This window comes from Sinohyriopsis cumingii, chromosome 9, assembly GCF_028554795.1.
Source record: "Sinohyriopsis cumingii isolate HCF-2022 chromosome 9, ASM2855479v2, whole genome shotgun sequence".
NCBI lineage: Eukaryota > Metazoa > Mollusca > Bivalvia > Unionida > Unionidae > Sinohyriopsis > Sinohyriopsis cumingii.
In genome coordinates, this window is record NC_142969.1 from 78,480,827 (window position 1) to 78,503,174 (window position 22,348).

General features: G+C 34.3%; 2 protein-coding genes across 20 annotated transcripts in view; one reads left to right on the forward strand and one right to left on the reverse strand.

Moving 5' to 3' along the window:
* Positions 1 to 355: 355 nt before the first annotated feature.
* Positions 356 to 13,582, reverse strand: LOC149792074 (costars family protein ABRACL-like). Its single transcript, XM_089970584.1, has 3 exons — positions 13,446 to 13,582; positions 7,636 to 7,716; positions 356 to 1,572 (listed from the first exon to the last, which is right to left on the reverse strand). Exons 2-3 carry the CDS (start codon positions 7,694 to 7,696, stop codon positions 1,394 to 1,396), a joined length of 240 nt encoding a protein of 79 aa, XP_089826710.1. The 5' UTR covers positions 7,697 to 7,716; positions 13,446 to 13,582; the 3' UTR covers positions 356 to 1,393.
* A 53-nt stretch (positions 13,583 to 13,635) lies between these two features.
* The window catches only part of LOC149792075 (centaurin-gamma-1A-like), a 202,883-nt gene continuing 194,170 nt past the window's right edge, over positions 13,636 to 22,348 (forward strand). For all 19 annotated transcript variants that reach the window (XM_089970568.1, XM_089970573.1, XM_089970583.1 and 16 more), the window contains exon 1: positions 13,636 to 13,818. In XM_089970568.1, the coding sequence (XP_089826694.1) occupies positions 13,644 to 13,818 (175 nt within the window). In that variant the 5' untranslated portion in view covers positions 13,636 to 13,643. The remainder of the gene's footprint in view (positions 13,819 to 22,348) is intronic.

Below are 22,348 nucleotides of genomic sequence, written 5' to 3' on the forward strand. Positions count from 1 at the left end.
ACACACCACAGCATATCAGTTAATTAGATCATACTTTGCATGATACATGTTGGAACATTTTAAAATTTTAAATAAAACTTTGAAAAACTTAATCTTTGCATTGTTGGGAATTTATTTTGCTGCTCAGAGAGAATATTGTTACATTAAAATGACTTTCTCAGTACATCTTCACTCTTTGGATGCTTGAGGGACTTTCATGAATGAAACCCAATAACTTTGGAATGCATGAGTGACCTTCATAAATAAATCCAATAACTTGCTGACATGAATAGAATGAATTTTATATGATCAAGGATTCAAAATAGTCTTAAGGTTCTTTGAGAAAGCATCAGACCCATTTAGAAAGCCAGACATATTTGACAAAAGCATTTTATTTACAAAGAAATCAACAGGCTCAGGAAAACTTCTCCTGAAGATCTTATAGCATATTGCCACCAGTGTGAGACTAATATTTCCTTCTACCAGATCTGCACTGCCTTTCTTGTACATAGATCAATTTACATTTGTTCACATCAAATAGAAATGGATCAAATGGTCATGTGACTCTGATTTTTGCACATTTTATTATTTTTGTTTTTGGAATTCTACTTCATATGAAAGAACTACCATAGTTATTCTAATAAAAGCCCCCTTCTAAAAAACACCTCTCCACCTTTTCTTCTCCATAAAAAAAGAAATTCCTATCATATTGAGGTTTACAGATCCATATATAAATAATTAAAACAGTACAAAAGTATTCCAAAGACTGTTAGAAAAATCAACACCTAATTTGCAAATGCTTTCATTCAAACAGTGATGGAAGGTATTGACCAATCTACTCTTTGGAAATTGCATTTCCCTTGGATCATCTATTAGAGTAACTACAGTACTTAGTTCACATGAATCAAAAGGATCCATAACTAGATGGCTGAGAATACTTTACAAGTAGGTTGACCTACACAGACATTTCCTTGCAATTTTTTTGCTTCAATTTCTCTACTCATGACGGGAACATGTGTTTTTGTCAGATTTTTGCACTTTTGATTATTATTTTAAAAAACTGGTTGTATTTCTACTTATTATGAAAGATTTGTTCATGACCTTAGTTGGTTAGCTTTATATATATTCATGTAAAGTTTAGTTTCCTCATTTTTCTTTATACATATTGCACAATGGCCTAATTATTAATTGCACAATGTACTTATTGCACCTTTTGGTTCTAACTGCTGCTGCATAGCTCTATTCAGTTATGGGTTGTTTGTTAGCTTTACTAAGTCAAAATATAAATCAAATGGTTCTTGCATATGCTGTCTTTCCATGTCGTTTTCTTGTTGCTGATTGCAAAATGTAATTTTGGCACTTTCTCTATTGCTACTTCCAGATCCATAAGCACTATTCAAGTTCAGCTGTCTGTCTATTGAAGCGTTATGACTGTCTTGTCATGGACACCTTGTAGCAGCAACTCTCCATCATAGGATATTATCTTCTTCCTCTTTGCAGCACGAAGAGTTCCAACAAGAGCCTCAAAAAGATTGGCACATTTATCATCATTGAACAAAGTTCCAAAGGTCACTGAAATTTTGCCATCAGCACCTGAAAGACAAATTGTACAGTACTGTTAGGTCTTGCACAAACTTCTTGTGACTTACAAATGCAGGTGGAAATGAAAACAATTATTTACCCAACTGCAGAATTACCATACACCCCTGCAGATAAGTTGTATTAAAGTTTCTATCATTTGGTCACTATTCCAACAGTTTCAGGAATTTTAATCCAAATAAATATAAGTGGAATTTGCATGACAAACAGAGGTGATCATCATATCCCATACACCATGACATGAGATCATCATATCCCATACATAATGACATGTGATCATCATATCCCAGATATTTGAGGAATTGGCATGACAAACTGAAGTGATAACCATATCCCAGACATTATGACATGTGATCATCATATCCCATACATCGTGATATGTGATCATCATATCCTATGCATCATGACATGTGATCATCATATCCCAGATATTTGAGGAATTGGCATGACAAACTGAAGTGATCACCATATCCCAGACATCATGGAAGATGTGATAACTTTATCCCAGCATGAAAAACTGAAGTGATCACAATATTCTAGACATCTGTGAAAACATATGGTGGTAAATATTCCATTTCATACCACAGCTGAAAAAAAATATATTGCCTGACTCAAGTTCTAAACATCTGCTTGTTTGAACACTGGCTGGTTAAGTTATCTCCCAAATAAGATGCCCACCCTAATGTCACCAGCTGGTTTCTGCTACATATGACCCCTCCTTTTCTACTTACATTTCTATCAACCGTTATCTCGCAAAGCTATCAATTATACTGAATGTAAAGCATGACTGAGGTCTCTACAAGTAGATAGTGATGAGAAGTACAAAGACACTTGTCATTTTCTAAATTATCATCATCTAATGTAGGGATCTGAGAACACCCCCAAAGCACTTGTAAATTTCTACACAATTACCATTCAAAGGAGTTGCTGAACTATGGTAAGGTGCTGCATTAGTTTTTCAATCTCACGTCCATTTATCTATGATAAAATTTTGGCTTTGCTAAGTAAAAACTTAAGAGTGAAATTGGATTTTCCTCTGCAAATACATTGAGCCTTCAGTATCTGTCATATTCACGGGTAATTCACTGTTGATGTGTTTTTTCTCTGATCTGCTCACTACCAGAAAAGGCAGCCAGCAAAGTGCAAAGTTTGGCTAACAGTTGTGGGGAAGTGAAGCGTGGCGTACAACTTTCATTGATACATGTGAATAATAATCTGTATTAACCTACACAAATATTTTTCTCATGGACTTAAGAATATTAGATGAAGAAGTCAATAAAATGTAATTTCTGATCAAAGTCTTTTTACAAATCAAGGTGGCATGAAGCAATCACAAATTTGTGTCTAAGTAAAGTTGGAGTTGCTTCCCTTTTAAAGTCAAACTCATAACTATATTTAGACTCATATCCTGGAGTCAAACTCACGGATAAATCTACACAGGTTAATTCATCAAGACTGTGAAACTAATATTGAAATGCACCTTCACTGATTGCACATGGCAGCATACATGTTTCTAAAACACTATATCTGGATTGAAAAAAAATCAATAGAAAATGAAGAAGAAAAGGGCAAATATTTCTGTTTTATTTCAACTGAGATGTTAATTTTCACATGCATCACTGCAAATTTTGTGGAAGAATTCAAATATAAGGCAGAGGTAACAACTTAGGTGTGCAAATTTATCCGATATTAAGATGAATCTACACACAGATCTTGCTATGATGTGGCACCTTTCATGTTTTGTAATTGGCTGAGACAATTATTTTGTTACTTAGCTGGTGTTGTTATGCCAAAAAACCATTCAGTTTTCAACAATAATGCCAAAATAAATCAAACTTCCCCAGAATAAACACTTAAGTTCTTATAAAAGCACTTGATGGCAGTTTCTGCCAGTTAACTGACTCTTTTCACCTATCAATAGAAGACGGCATGACACATTTATAATAATAATAATAATAATGAGGACTTTGCATAGCGCCTAATCTTTAGAAGCTCTAAGCGCTTTACAACATTAGACAACACCTATAGGATAAAAAAACATATAATAATATTATTGCAAAAACAAACACCATGAAATGAGAAAAACATTAAAAAATAAAAAACATGCTGAGAACATTTCAGGTAGGAAACATTATTAGGTCTTTAATGATCAAAATGAAACCAAATTAAAATGAAAACATGAATTTACCTTGATAAGACTTTAAATATGTATTTCTAACAACACTGCCACCAACAGGCATTTCTTGCATCTGAGTGAGAAAGCATTCAGTATTTTCCTATTCTAACAAATCCTTAACATGTACTTTATTCCTTCCTCATGCTGACTGTTTAACAAATCCTTAACATGTACTTTATTCCTTCCTCATACTGACTGTTTAACAAATCCTTAACATGTACTTTATTCCTTCCTCATACTGACTGTTTAACAAATCCTTAACATGTACTTTTATTCCTTCCTCATACTGACTGTTCTAGCAAATCCTTAACATGTACTTTATTCCTTCCTCACTGACTGTTTAACAACCTTGCTACCAGGACTGAACTTGACGTTAATATCAATGAATGTAATATGTAAATCTTAACCTTCTCTAAAACATTTGTTTTTATCCCATCCAAACTTGTAAACAACCAGCCCTGACCACACTTTTATCCAATCCAAACTTGTAAACAACCAGCCCTGACCACACTTTTATCCCATCCAAACTTGTAAACAACCAGCCCTGACCACACTTTTATCCAATCCAAACTTGTAAACAACCAGCCCTGACCACACTTTTATCCAATCCAAACTTGCAAACAACCAGCCCTGACCACACTTTCATCCCATCCAAACTTTTAAACAACCAGCCCTGACCACACTTTTATCCCATCCAAACTTGTAAACAACCAGCCCTGACCACACTTTTATCCCATCCAAACTTGTAAACAACTAGCCCTGACCACACTTTTATCCAATCCAAACTTGTAAACAACCAGCCCTGACCACACTTTTATCCAATCCAAACTTGTAAACAACCAGCCCTGACCACACTTTTATCCAATCCAAACTTGCAAACAACCAGCCCTGACCACACTTTCATCCCATCCAAACTTGTAAACAACCAGCCCTGACCACACTTTTATCCAATCCAAACTTGTAAACAACCAGCCCTGACCACACTTTTATCCCATCCAAACTTGTAAACAACTAGCCCTGACCACACTTTTATCCAATCCAAACTTGTAAACAACCAGCCCTGACCACACTTTCATCCAATCCAAACTTGTAAACAACTAGAACTGACCGCACTTTCATCCAATCCAAACTTGTAAACAACCAGCCCTGACCACACTTTTATCCAATCCAAACTTGTAAACAACCAGCCCTGACCACACTTTTATCCAATCCAAACTTGTAAACAACCAGCCCTGGCCACAAATTCATCCAATCCAAACTTGTAAACAACTAGCCCTGACCACACTTTTATCCAATCCAAACTTGTAAACAACTAGCCCTGACCACACTTTTATCCCATCCAAACTTGTAAACAAATGTGCATTATCTCTTTCTACTGAGATTGTTGCTTTATGTTAAGCTCATGAAATATTGCTGTCACCAAATCACCTCTGAGAATCTGACAATATAGCTTTGTGCTATTATTTATGTTATGTAAAATTGTTTTGGTTAAATTTGAACTAAATCAATGAAACTGACAGATTATAAGAGGGTCATGGAAAATGGATTATTTTGTTTTGCATGAAAAAAATGTGTGTTCTCCAGCTGCTGTGGATATACTGAGTAGTTGTGAAGCTTGAGCCCTTACATTAGATGATGGTCATTTAAAAATGTACAAGTGTTCTGCGTTGTTCTCATATCACTATACAAAATATTAATCAGAATTAGAAAATTAGACTCCTTGCTGTTATCTACTTATATGCATGGTTTTGTAACCACAGAGGCCCTCTCTTGAATGTCCCCCCCCCCCCAAGTGGCCACCAACTTTTTATGGCCAGAATCCACTGACACTGATGCATTTGTGTTCAAAACAATCCTTTAATGATGGCCACCCCTCCAACATAAACACACACCAACATATTGGTGCAAAAAATGTCAAATTGACATCAGCCAACATATAATGGGGTTTACAGAAGGAAATTTAATGAGTATTTGCTGATTTCTAAATTCTACACACTGGCAATTTATCCATAATGATAACACTGTACCTAACTTTAATCCATACAAAGCGGTAAGTAATCCTGTTAACCACACTAATGTGTGGTCATTATATGTTAGGTTCTGTCACTTTGATAATTACTGGATATTTTATCCACCAATAATTATCAAGATGACATTAGAAACAGCTGAGAAGTATAGTTCAGCTTAAGTCAACGTGATGTCCAGTAATCAAAATGAATAAATGGTGTGTTAGCCATCATGATTTCTCTCTAGTGTGCTATAAAATGCATTTGAAAGGATACCACACTAAAACCAGTTAATCATGTGACAATCTCACCTCCTTTGTAAATAATAAGCATTTTGTGTAATGGCTACAAATTAAATTGACAGAATTGCCAATCATGATACATATTATCATGACAAGTCAAAATGTGATCAGACATTCTCAGTTAAGAAACAAAAGTGAAAGCAATTCGACTAAATAAACAATGGAAAATCCTTTGATCAATACCGATAAATTGGACATCTAAATGATTTTTTTTTTAAAAACACCAGAAACATTAGTAATACATTCTGCAGCAGTTCTAAAACGAAGAAGAGAATGATAGTTACATCCAGACATGTTCTAATGATGTTTCATTGCAGTTGATGATCATGTATAATTTTATTTAAATTGTAATATAAGCTTTATAACACGATTCTATAATAGGAATGTGATATTAAAATATTAAATATTTAAAAATTAATTACATATTCTTACTTTATATGTAGTTTTTGCTTAAATCTGAGAGATCACTTTCTAGAAAGGCAACCTCTACTATAAAGCCATCTTTCTCTTGGGGAAGGGGGGGGCTGCATAAAAGGGGGCCCCCTGTAATTTAAATGTCAGTAGGAGAAGCTATGTATCCTAGCTAGGTTATAACTTGGCACCTACCTAACAAATTTACACTAGCTGGATGTATTCCCATATGATTGGCACATAATTAGTTTATGCAACAGTCCCGTTATTGAATTTTAAAAAATGTGAACAATAATATCATCAATACTTGCTTAGCAAGAGAAAAATCAAATCTCTGAATCATATGTTCATGATAATATTCAACACTAATGCTATTCCAATTGACAGTTTGGTCAAGAACTTGACATTTCAGTTAATTATGATTTCTCTGATGGATTTTGGTTGCATTACTGTTACATTTTCAGATGGAAGAATACTGAAAAATAGCTCTCATTCAGGCAAGAAAATATGTGGAAAAATTTAAAGATTACAAATTGATAAGCCAAAAAATGATGGCTGCACATGAAATCTTTCAAATTCCCAACATTATTTATTTATTCTCAAAATATGATCAGGTCTTAGGATTTTTAATCCGATAAAATGCATTATAAGTATGCTATTAGTTAATGTGAATGGAGTTAGCTGGCCATACCAGCTTCTGTATCTTCTAATCCCACACAGCATGCATTAGAAGCATGCCTTTGGTTAATGTGAAGAGTTGCTGTGGTGTCACAGCCTCTGCATCTTTTAATCCCACACAAAATGCATTAAAAGCATATTCTTGCCTAATGTGAAGTTAGAAAGCTGGCTGTCCCAGCCTCTCTTTTAATTCCACACAAAATGCATTAAAAGCATATTCTTGCCTAATGTGAAGTTAGAAAGCTGGCTGTCCCAGCCTCTCTTTTAATTCCACACAAAATGCATTAAAAACATGCTATTGGTTAATGTGAAGTGAGAAAGCTGGCTGTCCCAACCTCTGTATCTTATAACCCCACACAAATTGCATTTAAAGCATGATACTGGTTAATGCGAAGTGAGATACCTGGCTGTCCCAGCCTCTGTATATTCTAATCCCAAACAAATTGCATTCAAAGTATGCTACGGTTAATGTGAAGGGAATTACCTGGCTGTCCCAGCCTCTGTATCTCCTGCACCAGAAGATTGACCTCATGTGCCACATTCATCACACTGGATTATAATGGGGCTGTCAATACAAATACAAAAGATCAATAAAAATGCTGTGGTAGTGAGTGTCACAAAGTCTCCATATGCACAAGCTGCATAAAATTTCATATACATGTAGTTAGCATTTCACACCAATTATAGGATGATTTAAATGTTGTTGTTCTTGTAATAACCTTGGTTCACAGGTGAAAATGTTTATTCAGAAAAATCGATTCTCCTTCCTACACAGCAAAGTGGAATTCATGTTATTTTGCCCAAAATCACATTTTTTGCCCATTAAGTCGCATGGTCTGTAGTGTCTTTTATCCCCAAATCTTTATTTTCATGGATTTTATTTGACCTAACAATACTTTTTACATAATACTGATTAGGAGCAAAACAATTAGGGATGAAATAACTAAGAAATAACTGTCCTGTGGGGAAAAAAAGGCTCATTTACATGAAACAACCAATTTGATAATCATTCCTTTTGAAATCTTTCAATTGCAAAAATTATACTTTTCATTTTTCAACATTACTCATATATTTCATAAGGTTAAATATTCATGATTTTACACTTTAGAAATCACATGTCGCCCTAAAAGTTTATTATCACTATTACTAATTTATGAGCTCAAGTAAAGTAACACTGTCTTCAAATTTGTTTGTTGTTGTTGACATTAATGGCTGCAAAAATAAAAGTGGTATAGGCTAGGCACTAAATAATGTACTTGTGTTGCTTTGATGTAAAGCACAAAACCAACCAAACCAAACCAATAAGTTCCAACTGTCTTCATTTTTGTTTGCCAAGGTTCCGATGTGATAACCCTATCAACACCTTGGTGTATTGAGCAGTTATTTCTGTGTTTCGGGTCTGTTAATTTCATCGTCAATTTCATGGCAAGCCACCACATCTAATCAAAATTAAGTTGTTCAAATTTGAACACTGTTCCTACATGATCAAGACAAAGGAGTACACACCTTGAATGGACTGATAAATAAGCAACTTTCCAATGCCTGTCCATATTTGCACAAATACATTTTACTCAAATACACCTGTAATGGCTTCCTCTGATACAATGTCATACTTCTGATGTTAAACTTCCAAAGTATGTTTTAGGTCAATTGCCCCACCATTTTTGGCAAATGTATAATGCACCATGCTATTGGTTAGTTGGTACATATATATATATATATATATATATATATATAAAAAGGAGGCAACTCATGAAATCCAATAGATGTCACTAGGACAAAGCGCCAATATACCTGTTTGATATCTCATTGGCACCTTGGCTAGCAAAGATGACCATCATTTATAATGACAATATTCTGCATTAGATTGATATAAAATATAAAAGCCACATTTTAAATAATTTTAAACGTCACAATAACATCTAAGACAGAACTTAATGGCTGCTGGTAATGTAAACAGGCTTAATGGGATGGGTGGGTGTGGTACAACCAAATATTATGTATAATATATAATAGATGAAATCTGTCATTTAAATGTTTAGGTAGAATCCATCTTCTAAAAAAGGTATTTATATGAGCTAAAATAGGCATCTGATATTGAATTTTAAGCTGAACAGATCACTGTATTGAGATAGTACTGACCTATAGCAGTATGGCACAAGCTCACTTAGTATTTTGCATTAGAACTAAGCAAGATGCAGCAAATGTTAAGTTTTTCACATACATTGGGCCTTACATACACTGCATGTGGCAAACATCACGATGCCATGAAATGGATATTGCCAAATTGATCTTTCAGTGAACCAGTTCCATGACTGATGGTCATATTACCTGTACCTCACTATCAAACTTTCCATACTGAAATATAATAAAGAATACCTAACATTAGCTACTTATCCTAAATAAACCTTATATGTATGCATAAGTGGCTGATGTATTTTCAATTTGCTTCTAAAAATTATTGTATTTGTGGTTCTGCTAGCGTATGAAAAGGCACCTCTGGCAAAGCATGAGTACATTGTAGTTCAAATTAATAAAAACACCAATTTTAACAAAATGACACAAATCAGGTAGGATATGAGAAGCTGCACACTGTAGAAGAAGGAATTTTGTTTAGTTTTCCTGGATTTTATGATTATCTTTAATTGTGAATGTTAAACTAAGTACAGTGTGTACATGTGATTTGGATTCTTAATGTACCTTTAACAATTTTTCAGTCATATTTCTACGATATCTGCAGTGTGGCAGTTTACAGTGATGTCTAGCACTGGAGCATCATGCTGCAGAAATGTAGCTTCATGTCCCACCCAGTCACATTATCTTGACACCAGTCTAACCAGTCCCAGCACTAGCTCTTAATGCTGAGCACCGAACATGGCAGCTGCTAGTACATTTTTATGTCTTTGGTATTACTTGGCTGAAGTTCAAACCCACAGCCTCCTGCTCTAACCACTAAACCACTGGAGTGGTCTAAACTTACTACAATAAAACTTGCATAATGATGGTGAATGACATGTATACCGTACATGTATATATCCATGTGCTTCGTACAGTGGATTATACTCAGTGTTGTGTATTGTGTTGAATAGGCCATGCATCTGGAATGTCACTTGTTTGTACAATTAGTTGTATACATATCAGTGGTGAATTAGTGATATTTTTCTGAGTTTGTGAAAAACAGCTATTGCTATTGTTCTGTCTGCGACATCCATTATGGATCACTGCCATCTCACCTGTCTGCGTGGGTTCGATTCTCTAATTCGGCCAATGTAGGTATGGGAGAAAACTTGCCAGTAGCTTCTCGTGGGTTAGTAGTTCTTCCTCCATCATTAATACTGGCCGCCATGTATAGCCTATTGTGTGCTGAAAAATGGTGTTAAACCCTACAACAACAACTGTCTGTGACATTTGAAATCTTGATAAATTAGCCATATTATTGTAGCCTCAACAGACCCCATTCCGCAAAGGAAGGGTACTGCTATTAGTATGATAGATAAATTAGTTTTTATCACTGTATATTGTAGTTATTTGCAAAGATGTGTTTCTCTAGAATGCAGGATACAAGGAGTCAGCTTGATGTGACTAGTGGTCCTCATAAAAGGGAAAATATTCCACCAAGTTTTAAGATTTTGTAGTTTGTCTTTAACCCATTACAAAGAAACCTGGAACTCAATCAATGACTGGTCATATAAGTAAACTTATAACCTACAGCCTTGACATTTTTTTCCAACAAGACACACAGGTAGCCTCTAAATATACATTTAAAAAAAACACCTACAAAAAAAAAAAAAAGAAAACTATCATCCTGTCAGTATTCTCCAAGGAACTCTTTGAATGAAAGACCAGATCACTACTTTGACAACATCTTACACCCATAACTTTCTGCTTTCGGAAAAGGTTTCAGTTGTCAAACAACACATACATGAACACTAGAACACCTGCACCTGACCAAACGTTATTATGATGGATTTGTTAAAAGCATTTGAAACTGTCAGCATATTGATTTTCAGATTCAGCAGTAAACAGAAGACAATGTCGCAAAATTGGAAATTCAACTATTTCTTGGACCCATACTTTTGAATATCTTTATTTAATGACATCTTTTTTCATAAATGATTCTGACCTAGACAACTAAGCTGATGACAAAACACTTGCCTATGGCTTTAATATTATGAAATCTACTTGGAAAAGCATTGCAATTCTTTGATTAGGTGGTTCAACAATGAAATGAAAGTAAACCCTGATAAGTTCCAACCTACTGCACTTGGAAAGAAATCAATTAACAACCTGAAGCTTTCATTTTCAGTGAGGTTGATCTATTTTGCAAAGACTCTGTAAACTTCTTGGAGTCAATTTGGACTTTATTCTAAACTTTAATCAACAAGTAACTGAATTTGACTTTCATCAGAAAGTAACTAAAATTTGTCAGAAAGCATTTAAACAATTAAATGTGCTCAAACAAACTGAAAATAGCTTACAACTGAAGGAAGACTAGCTGTGTACCACTCCTTCATCATGGCAAACTTCAATTTCTGTCCCCTAACCCAGCAATTCAGCAGTCTCACTAATAAGGACAAACTTGAAAAACTCTATGATAAAACTCTGAGATTTGTCTTCAATGATTTTAAGAAATTTAGAACTCCTGTATTTGGCAAATGTTTCAACTCTCTACATCCAAAGAATAAAGATCATGGCACTAGAAGTATTCAAATTTTAAACAAGAAATGTCCAGCATACTTAAATGATCTGGTCATATTTTTCTTTTTTTCTTCTAAATCTTCTTATTCTTTGAGGTATGTAAACAATGTGGAGATTCCAAAAGTTAGAACATCCAGGTATTGGCTTACAATAACCCTCAGATTTTAACAACTTAAAATCCCTTTGAATGACCTTGTCTTGGAGCTTACTGTGTAAATGCTCCATATATAAAAACAAGTATATAAGTTGCTGCTGCTACCTTAATCGGATGCATGCTTAGCATTTTAGATTTTAGTTTTTCATAATGCTTGTAGCTATTTAACTTATCTAAATGTTATATATATCTTGGAAGGTACTTCTTGCTAAATTTTGGCTTGTGTCACTTATACATGGTTATGGATGGATTTTCTATCCTATATTTGTATAGTATGTTTCTATCTTTGTCCTTGTATATTAAAAAATTATATCTTAATAATGTATTGGCCAGCCAATATTTTAAATTTATTATTTCATTATATGTAAGCATAGAGTGTATAATATTTATGTACAAGTAAACTGACTTCTCTGCATTCAGTTTATAATCAGAAATTAAACACGGAAGAGGGCAGGAGGAAGCTTAAGCATGTATTGGCTAGCCATTACACATGTGTATTTTAACAGCTTATTATCAAGAGAACTATATGGCTGATTGTTGAATTGTTATACTGTCTTATTGCTTACAGTTGGTAAATTAGCTCCATCAACCTATTCCTTATTATAAAATGCAACTCAGACTTTAAAAGAATTGCCTATGATATTTAACTCCAGACTCATTAATTATTAATGAAGTAAAGAAAATTGAATTACCAGTGTAGAAGCGATAAACCTGCATGTACAGAAAGATATATGAGCAGAGAATATGAACGTATTCCAGACTGTTCAGTTTGGGGATCATCATAATGTTTATTATCACCAAACATACATGTATAACTGTAACAATACTTCTTATGACCAGCATGGGCATCCCTCCCTTTTCTTTTTCAGGAACTAGTCTGTCAAGGACAGATTGAAATTCATTTATTTGCCAACAGGAGTAAATACCTCTTTTTCAATTTCTCTAAGTTTTATATAAAACCCACTTCTCCTTGCCACTAAATGGATTAAGTGACATTTAATTTTCACAACAGACTCTATATTGTTGTACACTATCAAAGCCTGTGGGAAAAAAAACGGCATGAAAGTTTTTATTACAAGTTGTTCTTTTACACATGCACTGCTAAAGTCTGGAAGAAACTTAATTGAAACAAATGGGACGCCACTACTATCATCCTTTAATAATAACTGTCATTTCTTTTAAATCGGAGAATCATCCCCTACCCACCTGTATTGAACTGTGCATTACCAACAGCCCTTAATAATTGTTCAGTCTGAATCCCCCCCCCCCCCATCAATGAGATCGTTGTGGTGTCAACTTATCTACACGCAACTGGGGTGGAAACAGCCAGAGGAAACGGACTACATTCTAACACTGATAATTAATCTGCCTTCCATACAATTAGTTTTACCACAGAAATATATTTAAGTTAAAGCATATTAAAGATGTATTTAGAGGCATACCACTCCCGGAAATGTACAGGAAATATGATCGTTCTGTTATGCGCATGACAGGTGCTCTAATGAGAGCATGCGCATCTCGCCAGAGCCATATTGAAAGAATGTTCCGAACACAAATGACACGATTCGCAGCAATTTCCCTGAGAGGAAAATAACAACAGTGATATTTGCAGATAGAAATGACTCTCATTTACTGTCAAAATGAATCAGCGGAGTCCTATACAGCCTTACTCGAGCAATTCGCTAGCAATCCGCCAGGAAATCCAGCGGTTTGAGAGCGTACACCCAAGTATTTATGCCATTTATGACCTGATAGAGGCTATTCCTGATCCTCTGATTCAGCAGCAGATTCGAGAACATGTCGTTTGTATTGAAGGTGAGTTACCGTCCATCCACACTTAATGATTTCCCATTTAATTGTCTCTAACATCCTGCCAGAAGCAGTGTTTACATTTGAACGGAAGTGCAGACGGCTAGCGGAAGTTCTGTATAGTTGACATTTCATACACTGAAGCTCTTTACGAAAGCGCCGTGTAGAGTTAGGTTCCATACAGCATCCTTGTTCAAACAATAATTACAGCTAGAACATTATGCGCTTAGTATAAATTGAAGCTGATGACACTCATTCTATACACAACTTATGTCTACTTCTGCCTCTACCCGAGGCATGCATTGACGTTTTCTAATGACAAAAAGTAGCCTAACAATATAACAAAGACGTCAACCCTGATATGTATGTAGGGGTTCGATACCACACTGCCATAATACTCGATGCAGCATATGTCTGCTCCGTTTTGCCAGGGGAAACTAGAAACTAGATTTCCAGGATATTTAGCTGGCAGCCGATTTGGACACTGGTGCACAGTTTGAGTATGCTGTCACATAGTACAATAAATCAGACCCCCATATCTTTGTTGATGCTGATGGACAAGTTGTGGTATTATAGCACCTATTCATAAATAGAGGAACCATTTACAGACAAATCTGTATGCAACATAACGGTGTACATTTAGACATATTTCTTGTGTAACATGCCTTACCATCGGTTGAAGGGTTCTTTTAGCAGTATGTATCTAGTGTTTCCAGGTTAAATCCTATGTTTGACGAGCTGTAAATAATATGTAGAATAGTACAATCCTATGTCCTGTTGCCATTTTGAATCTGGTGCTAGATATGGCTATTACCAATACTGGCGTCTAAACTGTATGCATGTGTGTTCCTTAAAGATTTGCATGCACATTTTAATGAACAGGTGACATCATACCCACATATTTAGTCTGATTTATCGTACCAACAGTCTCTTGTTCCCCAGACTGTTAGTACTGTGTACCAATTTTAAAAACAATAAGTCTCAATAAGTACATAAATGCTGACCTGATTTGTGCTTGCCTAACACTGTCATGTTGTTTGCATTTCACACCAAAAGCAAGTTTCTTCCCTAACATGGTGTCAGGCATGGGGTCAGTTACATGTGCTCAATTACAATTTGTTACAATTACATGATTATGATTAAAAATACACTTTATTTAGAAGTTGTGATAACAATTACAGGGGGTTGTTTAGATTCATTTGGTGATCAGGTCAAAACACCTCACTGCTACAAAAAATAAATGTCCCCAAATTTTCACAAGATCACCCTACTTCAAAATCCCACCTTGTAAAAAATGCCCCCACTTTTCACAAGAACATCACATTAAAAAATCTCACCATTTAAAACAATTGCATCCACAACAAAGATTTTCACCTTTTTAACAAAAATATAAAGATACTAAATTTAATTTTATTTTTATATGGCATTTGATTTTGTTCTTGACATTTTATTGGTTCAGTTAAGTTCATTTACTGATTTTGTTTGAATTGTGGTCTTTTAATCATATGTTTAATCATTGACAATGCACCCACTGATAATTAATACTTATGTATCATTAAGGATAATTAGAATGAGTTGATTTTACTATTATAATTCATTGCTTTTGATTTTGTTCTTGCTTTTTAATTAGTTCATTAGAATTAGAAAAGTTACCAAATTGAAACTATGTTAACTATTTTCTTGCTTCAACCTTCAGGGTGTTGGGAAAAAAGTAAGTAATATTATGGAAAAAATTGGGAGTCATGTCCTTTACACGGTGTGTAGACAGACCAGAAAACGTGGAAAAAAACATAGAGATTCTTTATTTTATTTTCAGTCGCATTTCATGGTAATGAATAACAGCATGTCCCTTGATTGATCATAGTTAAAACACTGATTATCAAAGAAAAATAATCATGCATGAAAATTGATACTTTATAAGATTTAAAGTTGTTTCCTGGCAGCCTTTTTTGGGCAGTGTTTCTCTGCAGCTTAGGATCAAAATACTACGTAAATCAAACTTACAAATTTCATTATCATAGAAATATTGGCAGTTTGAAGAATCAAGCATCAAAGGTCTCGGAAATGCTTAATCACGTGTATTTGGACGGCAATTTTTTTATCTGGGACGCAGAAAATTACTGAGGCAGGAGGCCTCCGTTTTCATGTAATATGTGTGCGGCAAAATTCAGACTTGCCAGTCCTGCTTCAGCCACCTGCTTTGTTGGTAAATGTGTTGATCAGTTAGCTGTGCTGATATTTACAAAGTAAGAATTCAGTGGCTGAAAGACCCCTTGATGTACTTGTTGCCTTTATAAGAGTATATCAAAAGAACATGATGCAATAGCTGAGCGGCAAATTTAAAGGCTTTGACAGTCCAAGTATAACTATATAATTGTTTTTTAAAAAAATGTCCTTGATTCAGCGATAATGATCCTCACTAAGAGAGAAACAAAGTTGTTTGCAAAATTGTTACTGATTTTGGATAAGTCTTCAGCTTGATACAATGTTTTTTACCCACAATATAATGAAATAAAAACAAACACAAAAAACACTAACAAGCAAACAATGCAAATTAAATGTACTTGACACAATGATATTGATTCATCACAACAATATAATCAAGAATATCTAAGTTTGTAAATAAGGCTAGAACTTGTACTACAATACAGTAAAAGTAAACAAATTATTCAAATCAAAGAGAAACTTTTAAAAGAAATTAATTATATTAGTTTCTTTTTGTTACTTTTTTCCTGTTTGTTGACTTAAGAAACATTTGTGTGGCATTCACAATTTGTGTGACCCGATGTAAATTTTTCCAGAGAATATATTTGAGAGAGTTGCATTCATTAGCCCTCACGCTTATGACACCAAAGGTACCAAAAGAAAACCATTTTCTGCCAATATTTTATTTATTATTATGTTACCAAATTTGTTAAAAATGTATTCATTCAGTTAAATTTTAAGAAATGTGCACAAAAAATACAAAATGGACAACAATCTTCAGTCTGTTGATCAATAGGGACCCTCAAACACATAAATATATGACGGTTCCTGCTTGGGAACCTATGCTGTGCATTTCCATATATACATGAATTATGTTTGTCTGTGCCTATATTTCTTTGCTTTTTTGTTAATATTAATTGCATAAACCTGAGACTCAGTTAAGTCAAATACATGTAAACTGGAGTTTACTGTATCAAGTACAGGATGCACATCCATCATTTTGATTAATTTGTTTAATTTATTTGCACTTTCATTGCACAGAAATCGACTGCTTTGCAGTCCTCATTTTTCACAATAATTTTGAGTGTTCTCAACAACCTGCAAGGACCCAGCTTTAATTAGTGACAGTCTAAGGTTGATAGCTGCAAGTTAATATTTCCATTTTGCTTTCCATCAGTCTTACAACACTTACTAACTGCATATAACATACCTGCTGATTCAGCTTTTTTCCACCATGATAACTGCTTCTCACACTTGGATCTTGCATTTGTAGTTCTGCTGCCATTTTTTATCAGTATCCATCACTGTAAGTCAAGACTGAATACATATTAAATATACATTACAAGCTTGAGTTCTTTTGTTGTCTTCACTAGTGCTTTCACTTTCAACTAATTTTGGCCATTTGTTAGCGTTAGGGTGATTTCTTGGCAAGTCCATTTCCTCCCCCCCCCGATGAAAACAGTTTTTGCAGACTCATTTTTGTAAAAGTACTTTTTGCCATCTTGTAGTAAGTGTCCACTGAGATTGTAGTAGCCTAAATCACACTATAGTATGGAGATAATTATTGTCATTATTTTGATTATATATTATTGATTTGACAGTATTGTCCAACTCAGACTCTGAGAAAGCTTTGATTACATTCATGACCTATATAACTTCAACAATCAAAACACCTTTAAAACAATGTGGCATCATTTCTTTGCTGAACAATCTTAGGAGCTTATGTACACATTCAACAGTGCACTGGTTTCTTCCATGTTCTCACATCATAGAAGGATTATTTTTTATTTTTTTGGAGGCACCAGACAGATGTCCCCCACCCACTTATCCAAAAAATAAAAGGTGTTTTATGTGTAATGTTACCTCACACAGATATGTTGTTTGTTTTAGAATTTAGATCAAAAATTTATTTACATTAAATTTTTGACGGGGTATTTCTTTTTAAATCCCTAGTGTTATCTATAGGGTTGTTCTTCCGAGGGGGTTTCTATCACCTAACTTGAAATCCCTTCCCTAGATTCCAAGTAGACCTTGGCTAACGGTCGCCTATATCCAGTGTGTGCTATATGAGTATATGCTATATTGTATGTGTGCTATATATATAGTTTTCATGTAGGGATAGCCAGTTATTGTCGAATCATCCCCAGTTGTCTTGCGGTCCACATGATAATTGGATCAAAACTTTACTTTTATATTAATTCATTTTAATTTTGAATTTCGGCAAAGTAACGGTGTAATACTGGTTTGATTGGAAAAAAATATTTCCCTGTTGTTTCATGTGAGTGTTAATCTGTGTCGTTCTTCGCATAATTGATTTATTGATTGAGGTCAGCTGTGTTCGAGTTGGGGTCCACACTTTATTTATTTGTATTTCTCTCAACTTGAGTTAGGCCGCCTCCAATTATTTATTGGATTATTGCCAAAGTTCCAAAAGAGTTTAAATTTCGCACACAGAGGGGATTACCTGTTCAGTTGAAAATAAAAGAAATATAAGAGAAAAAATGCACAAGTCTTTGTTTTTATGTTATGCTTTAAGTTTTCCCATGGTATTTTTCCAAAACTCTTTCATATGCCTGTTCACTTTGCGTGGCACCATGTGAGATAGCCCCATGACGTCATTATCTCATACTTTCCCCATTAAGGATCCCTGGTCCTCCCTGTTTATATTTTTTAAGTATTTAAACTTTCCCTAATCCACAACGATAGGTTTAAGATACACACAGTGTCTGTGTATAAGTTAAATTTTTGATTTGTTTTAAAATTGTTACATTTATTATAATCTTAAACACATCTAGAGATTCCTGTTGCCCCATGGCCCAGAGAGCCTCAGAGTCAGGGAGCGAGATTGGGATCTTCTATCTGTTTCAAGGTGACAGCCATAAGGGGTGCCCTCCGAAGCGCCCTCTCCTGCCCCTTCTCATCTCCAGCCCTTAGGCCCCAAAAATCTTTAAATGAACCTTAATTTACCTATTATCATTTATTATTTTTTAATTGTTATGACTTGGGCATATGCCATCATTGTTTTAGTTATATAATCCTTAATCTTCCTTATTAAATTTTTATCAAAGTTGCCATCTAAATATAGGATCTGATTTCTTCGGTATTTCTTCTTATAGATTTCCATTATTAATTGAATTCTTTCATTTTTCCTTTCTTTGCACTGTGCTATAGCGTGATATTTCATAAAATTAGCTTTTTTGCACATAGTGCATTTAACAATTGTTCTAATCATTCTTCTGAGTGCAACTTCTCCAGTTAGGAGAAGGATTAACAGTGAATCTGTGACATCTGCTTCATGTCAGTTTAGGTCATTCTAGCCATTAAGGATTTAGCAGATAGGCCATGGCAGACCAACAATATAAAAAGGGGAGTGACACAGGGAAAATGAGGTATGTCATTGGGACGCAGTACTTGGAGAAAGAACATAGCCATCAGAGGTCACATGTTTCTTTATACGTTTTTATACATAAAAGTAAACAAAATTATTTAATTCCTAATTTAAGTTCAGCAATGTTCAAATATAATTTGAGAGGAATCATTTATGTAAAAATTAATCATTGGAATTGCAAAGTGCCCATTGACATATTGGATTAAATCAATATTTTAGAATTATTTTGAATTCATTTGAGGATATTCTGGATTATATCAATGTGATATATCAAGACTGTTGACACATCTGCATATTCAAGGTTATTGGCACATCAGCACATTCAGTATTGGAATTCATTTGGAACACACTATACTTTGGGGCTTGTGATAGAACTTTTTGGACTGTTTGAGTTTTAATTTCACTTTGTATTCTTGGGAAAATAAATTATTTGTTGAATTTTACTAAACTTGTTAGTTTTAGTTTTTCCATTATTTAGTTAAAAAGCATTGGGTTTGTAACAAGCAATATTCTAAGATGTGACCCAAAACTGTTCCGCTTCGGTCCGTTACAACTATACGCATACAGTACAGACCTTGAAGTTTTTCTTTTCATCATTCATTGTGGTGAGGAAGAGAGATTAAGGAAAAGCCTCTCATTGTTTTTACATTACATGTGCATGCATATTGGATTCGAGAAAATCCATGCTTCTGTGGTCAAAAGTAATCCATCCACAATTTTCCATCATGGACCTTATATTGTTGTTGTTGTAATGTATCCCCACATCTTTGTATGTAGTTGATTGAGAAAGTTTTATTGCAGTTTTGTTTTTGTGTGTGTCTGATTTACTGCTTTACTGCACAGCAACATGGGTTGTTTGTTGCTGAGTCAATTGGAGTAAAGTGCCTTGCTCAGGGACACACCAGAATCACATGGACATAACTATGTAATAGTGGATGGGCTTAAGACCTTGCTGAGCTAATACAACATGACCTGTCAGCTGAGCTACACTAGACAGTGCAGAATGCTCTTTAATAGTTGTACACCATACCCTTTCATATACATAGACTAGCCCATTGAATCACATTGAAATACATATATTATGAGAGATTAAAGATAGTTTTCAAGCAAATTGTCACAGAATATTTTGCTGCTTCATAAGTTCTGTTTACACGGGAATGTGAATTTCTTGATATGCAACTATCTGGTACTTGACAAAATTAGGCAAAGATCAAAGAATCTGGTAAAAAAGTTTTTCTACAAAGGAAAGTTCATTACATTAGAATTGCCATGAGACTATTGTTTGGTTCTTCCTAAATGAAAATTGTGTCACTAAGTATTCACTATGGATGTTGCAGCAGCCATTTTTTAAAATATTTCTTATTGCTACTCCTCTTAAATGAATGTTCATTATGGGTTTTTCACTAAGAAACTTGTGATGTCTGGTTTGTCCTAAATGAAAATGATGATGTGACATTCAGTATTGTTGCCTTTGCTGCCATCTTGAAAGTTCTTGTTATTGCTCCACCTCCAGAGCATCAAGACAGATCAGCATGTATGTTCTTATCAGAGTTTTGAAGCTATCCAGTTTATCCTAAATTAAAATATTGCCATTCCAGTGTCTAATAGGGCCACCACAGTGGTCATCTTGTAAATCTTGTTGTTTATTTGTATTCTGCTTTAAATAAATCATTTAAAGATTTTTTTAATAAATAGTATGGAAGTTTTAGGCAAATTATGACAAATTAATGACCAGAAATACAAGCACTGTCATAAAATGTCTTTAGAAAGAGCATCACATTTGATGCAGAAGAATATTTTGGTTTCCAGATGTGTATATGCTAACGGTATGTGTAATTGATTGGCAGGGGTGTAGGCAATGTTTAGTGACATACACTTTGTCATGGAGGATGGTAGGTCGACTATTATTGGTATTAGAGTTTGAGAGTAATCAGTTTCTCATGTTGAAGTATTTACTAATTGAGTAATCCTTACAGATTCCATGAAGCTTGACCAATTTTTGTTTTATCAAAACATTCATAAACTCTGCTAAAGTCACCTCAACTATAGGTTTATTTTTTGTTCATCAGTTACTTTATCCAAAATCTTCACTCCAAATATTTTTGCAGGTCAATGTCTGTAAACCACACAAACTAGGAAAAGCTAATCATTTGACTGGTTATCTTGAATCCATATTGCTTCCATTTCATCTGATAGTTCTCCTATTAACTGATATACCTTCTTTACTATATCAGTACACCACTACCCCCTGTGTCTCTATCTCTTCTGTTGGGTTTGTTGTAACCATCAGCAATCAGTGGCTGCCATTACTGAATAAGAACTGAAGCAGATGGTTTGTATCACAGTGTAAATATTGTACAGTATCTGTGTTTTTTGTTCTTATTTTTGTTTTCCTTTGTTTTAAATAGCAGTGGTTATCACTTGAATTTAATTGTGCATACATTAGGTTTACTTCATTTTCTAACATTGTGATAAATTTATGCTCTACAGAAAGAAGATAAAATCTCTGTCTCTTATCAAATCAGTTTGGTTGGTGAATAATTTGTTTTCATCATCATTGATGATAATAATAATAATATTTATAATAATAATAATCAGTTTTTGTATTAGTATTTTTGCAGGCAAGAAAATTTACTCTATCATTCTTGCATGGAGTCTAGGAGGATTTATCTCCCTTTCATTGGAATTTGCTAATGATGATTGGAAACAGTATAACAGTGATGGTGCTGTTTATCATACTTAACCTTCCATTTAAACCGGATTGGAATTTTACATAGCTATAGATAAGTGGCATATTTGCATCTTTTATGCAAACAAATTGACTTCAATTACATAAGGAAGTATTTTTATACTCCAATTGTGCAGAATAGTTTAATTTTAACAGCAGTACATGTAATACATTACCTTCTATTACTGCATTGCTCTTTCTTTTCCTGGTTCTTA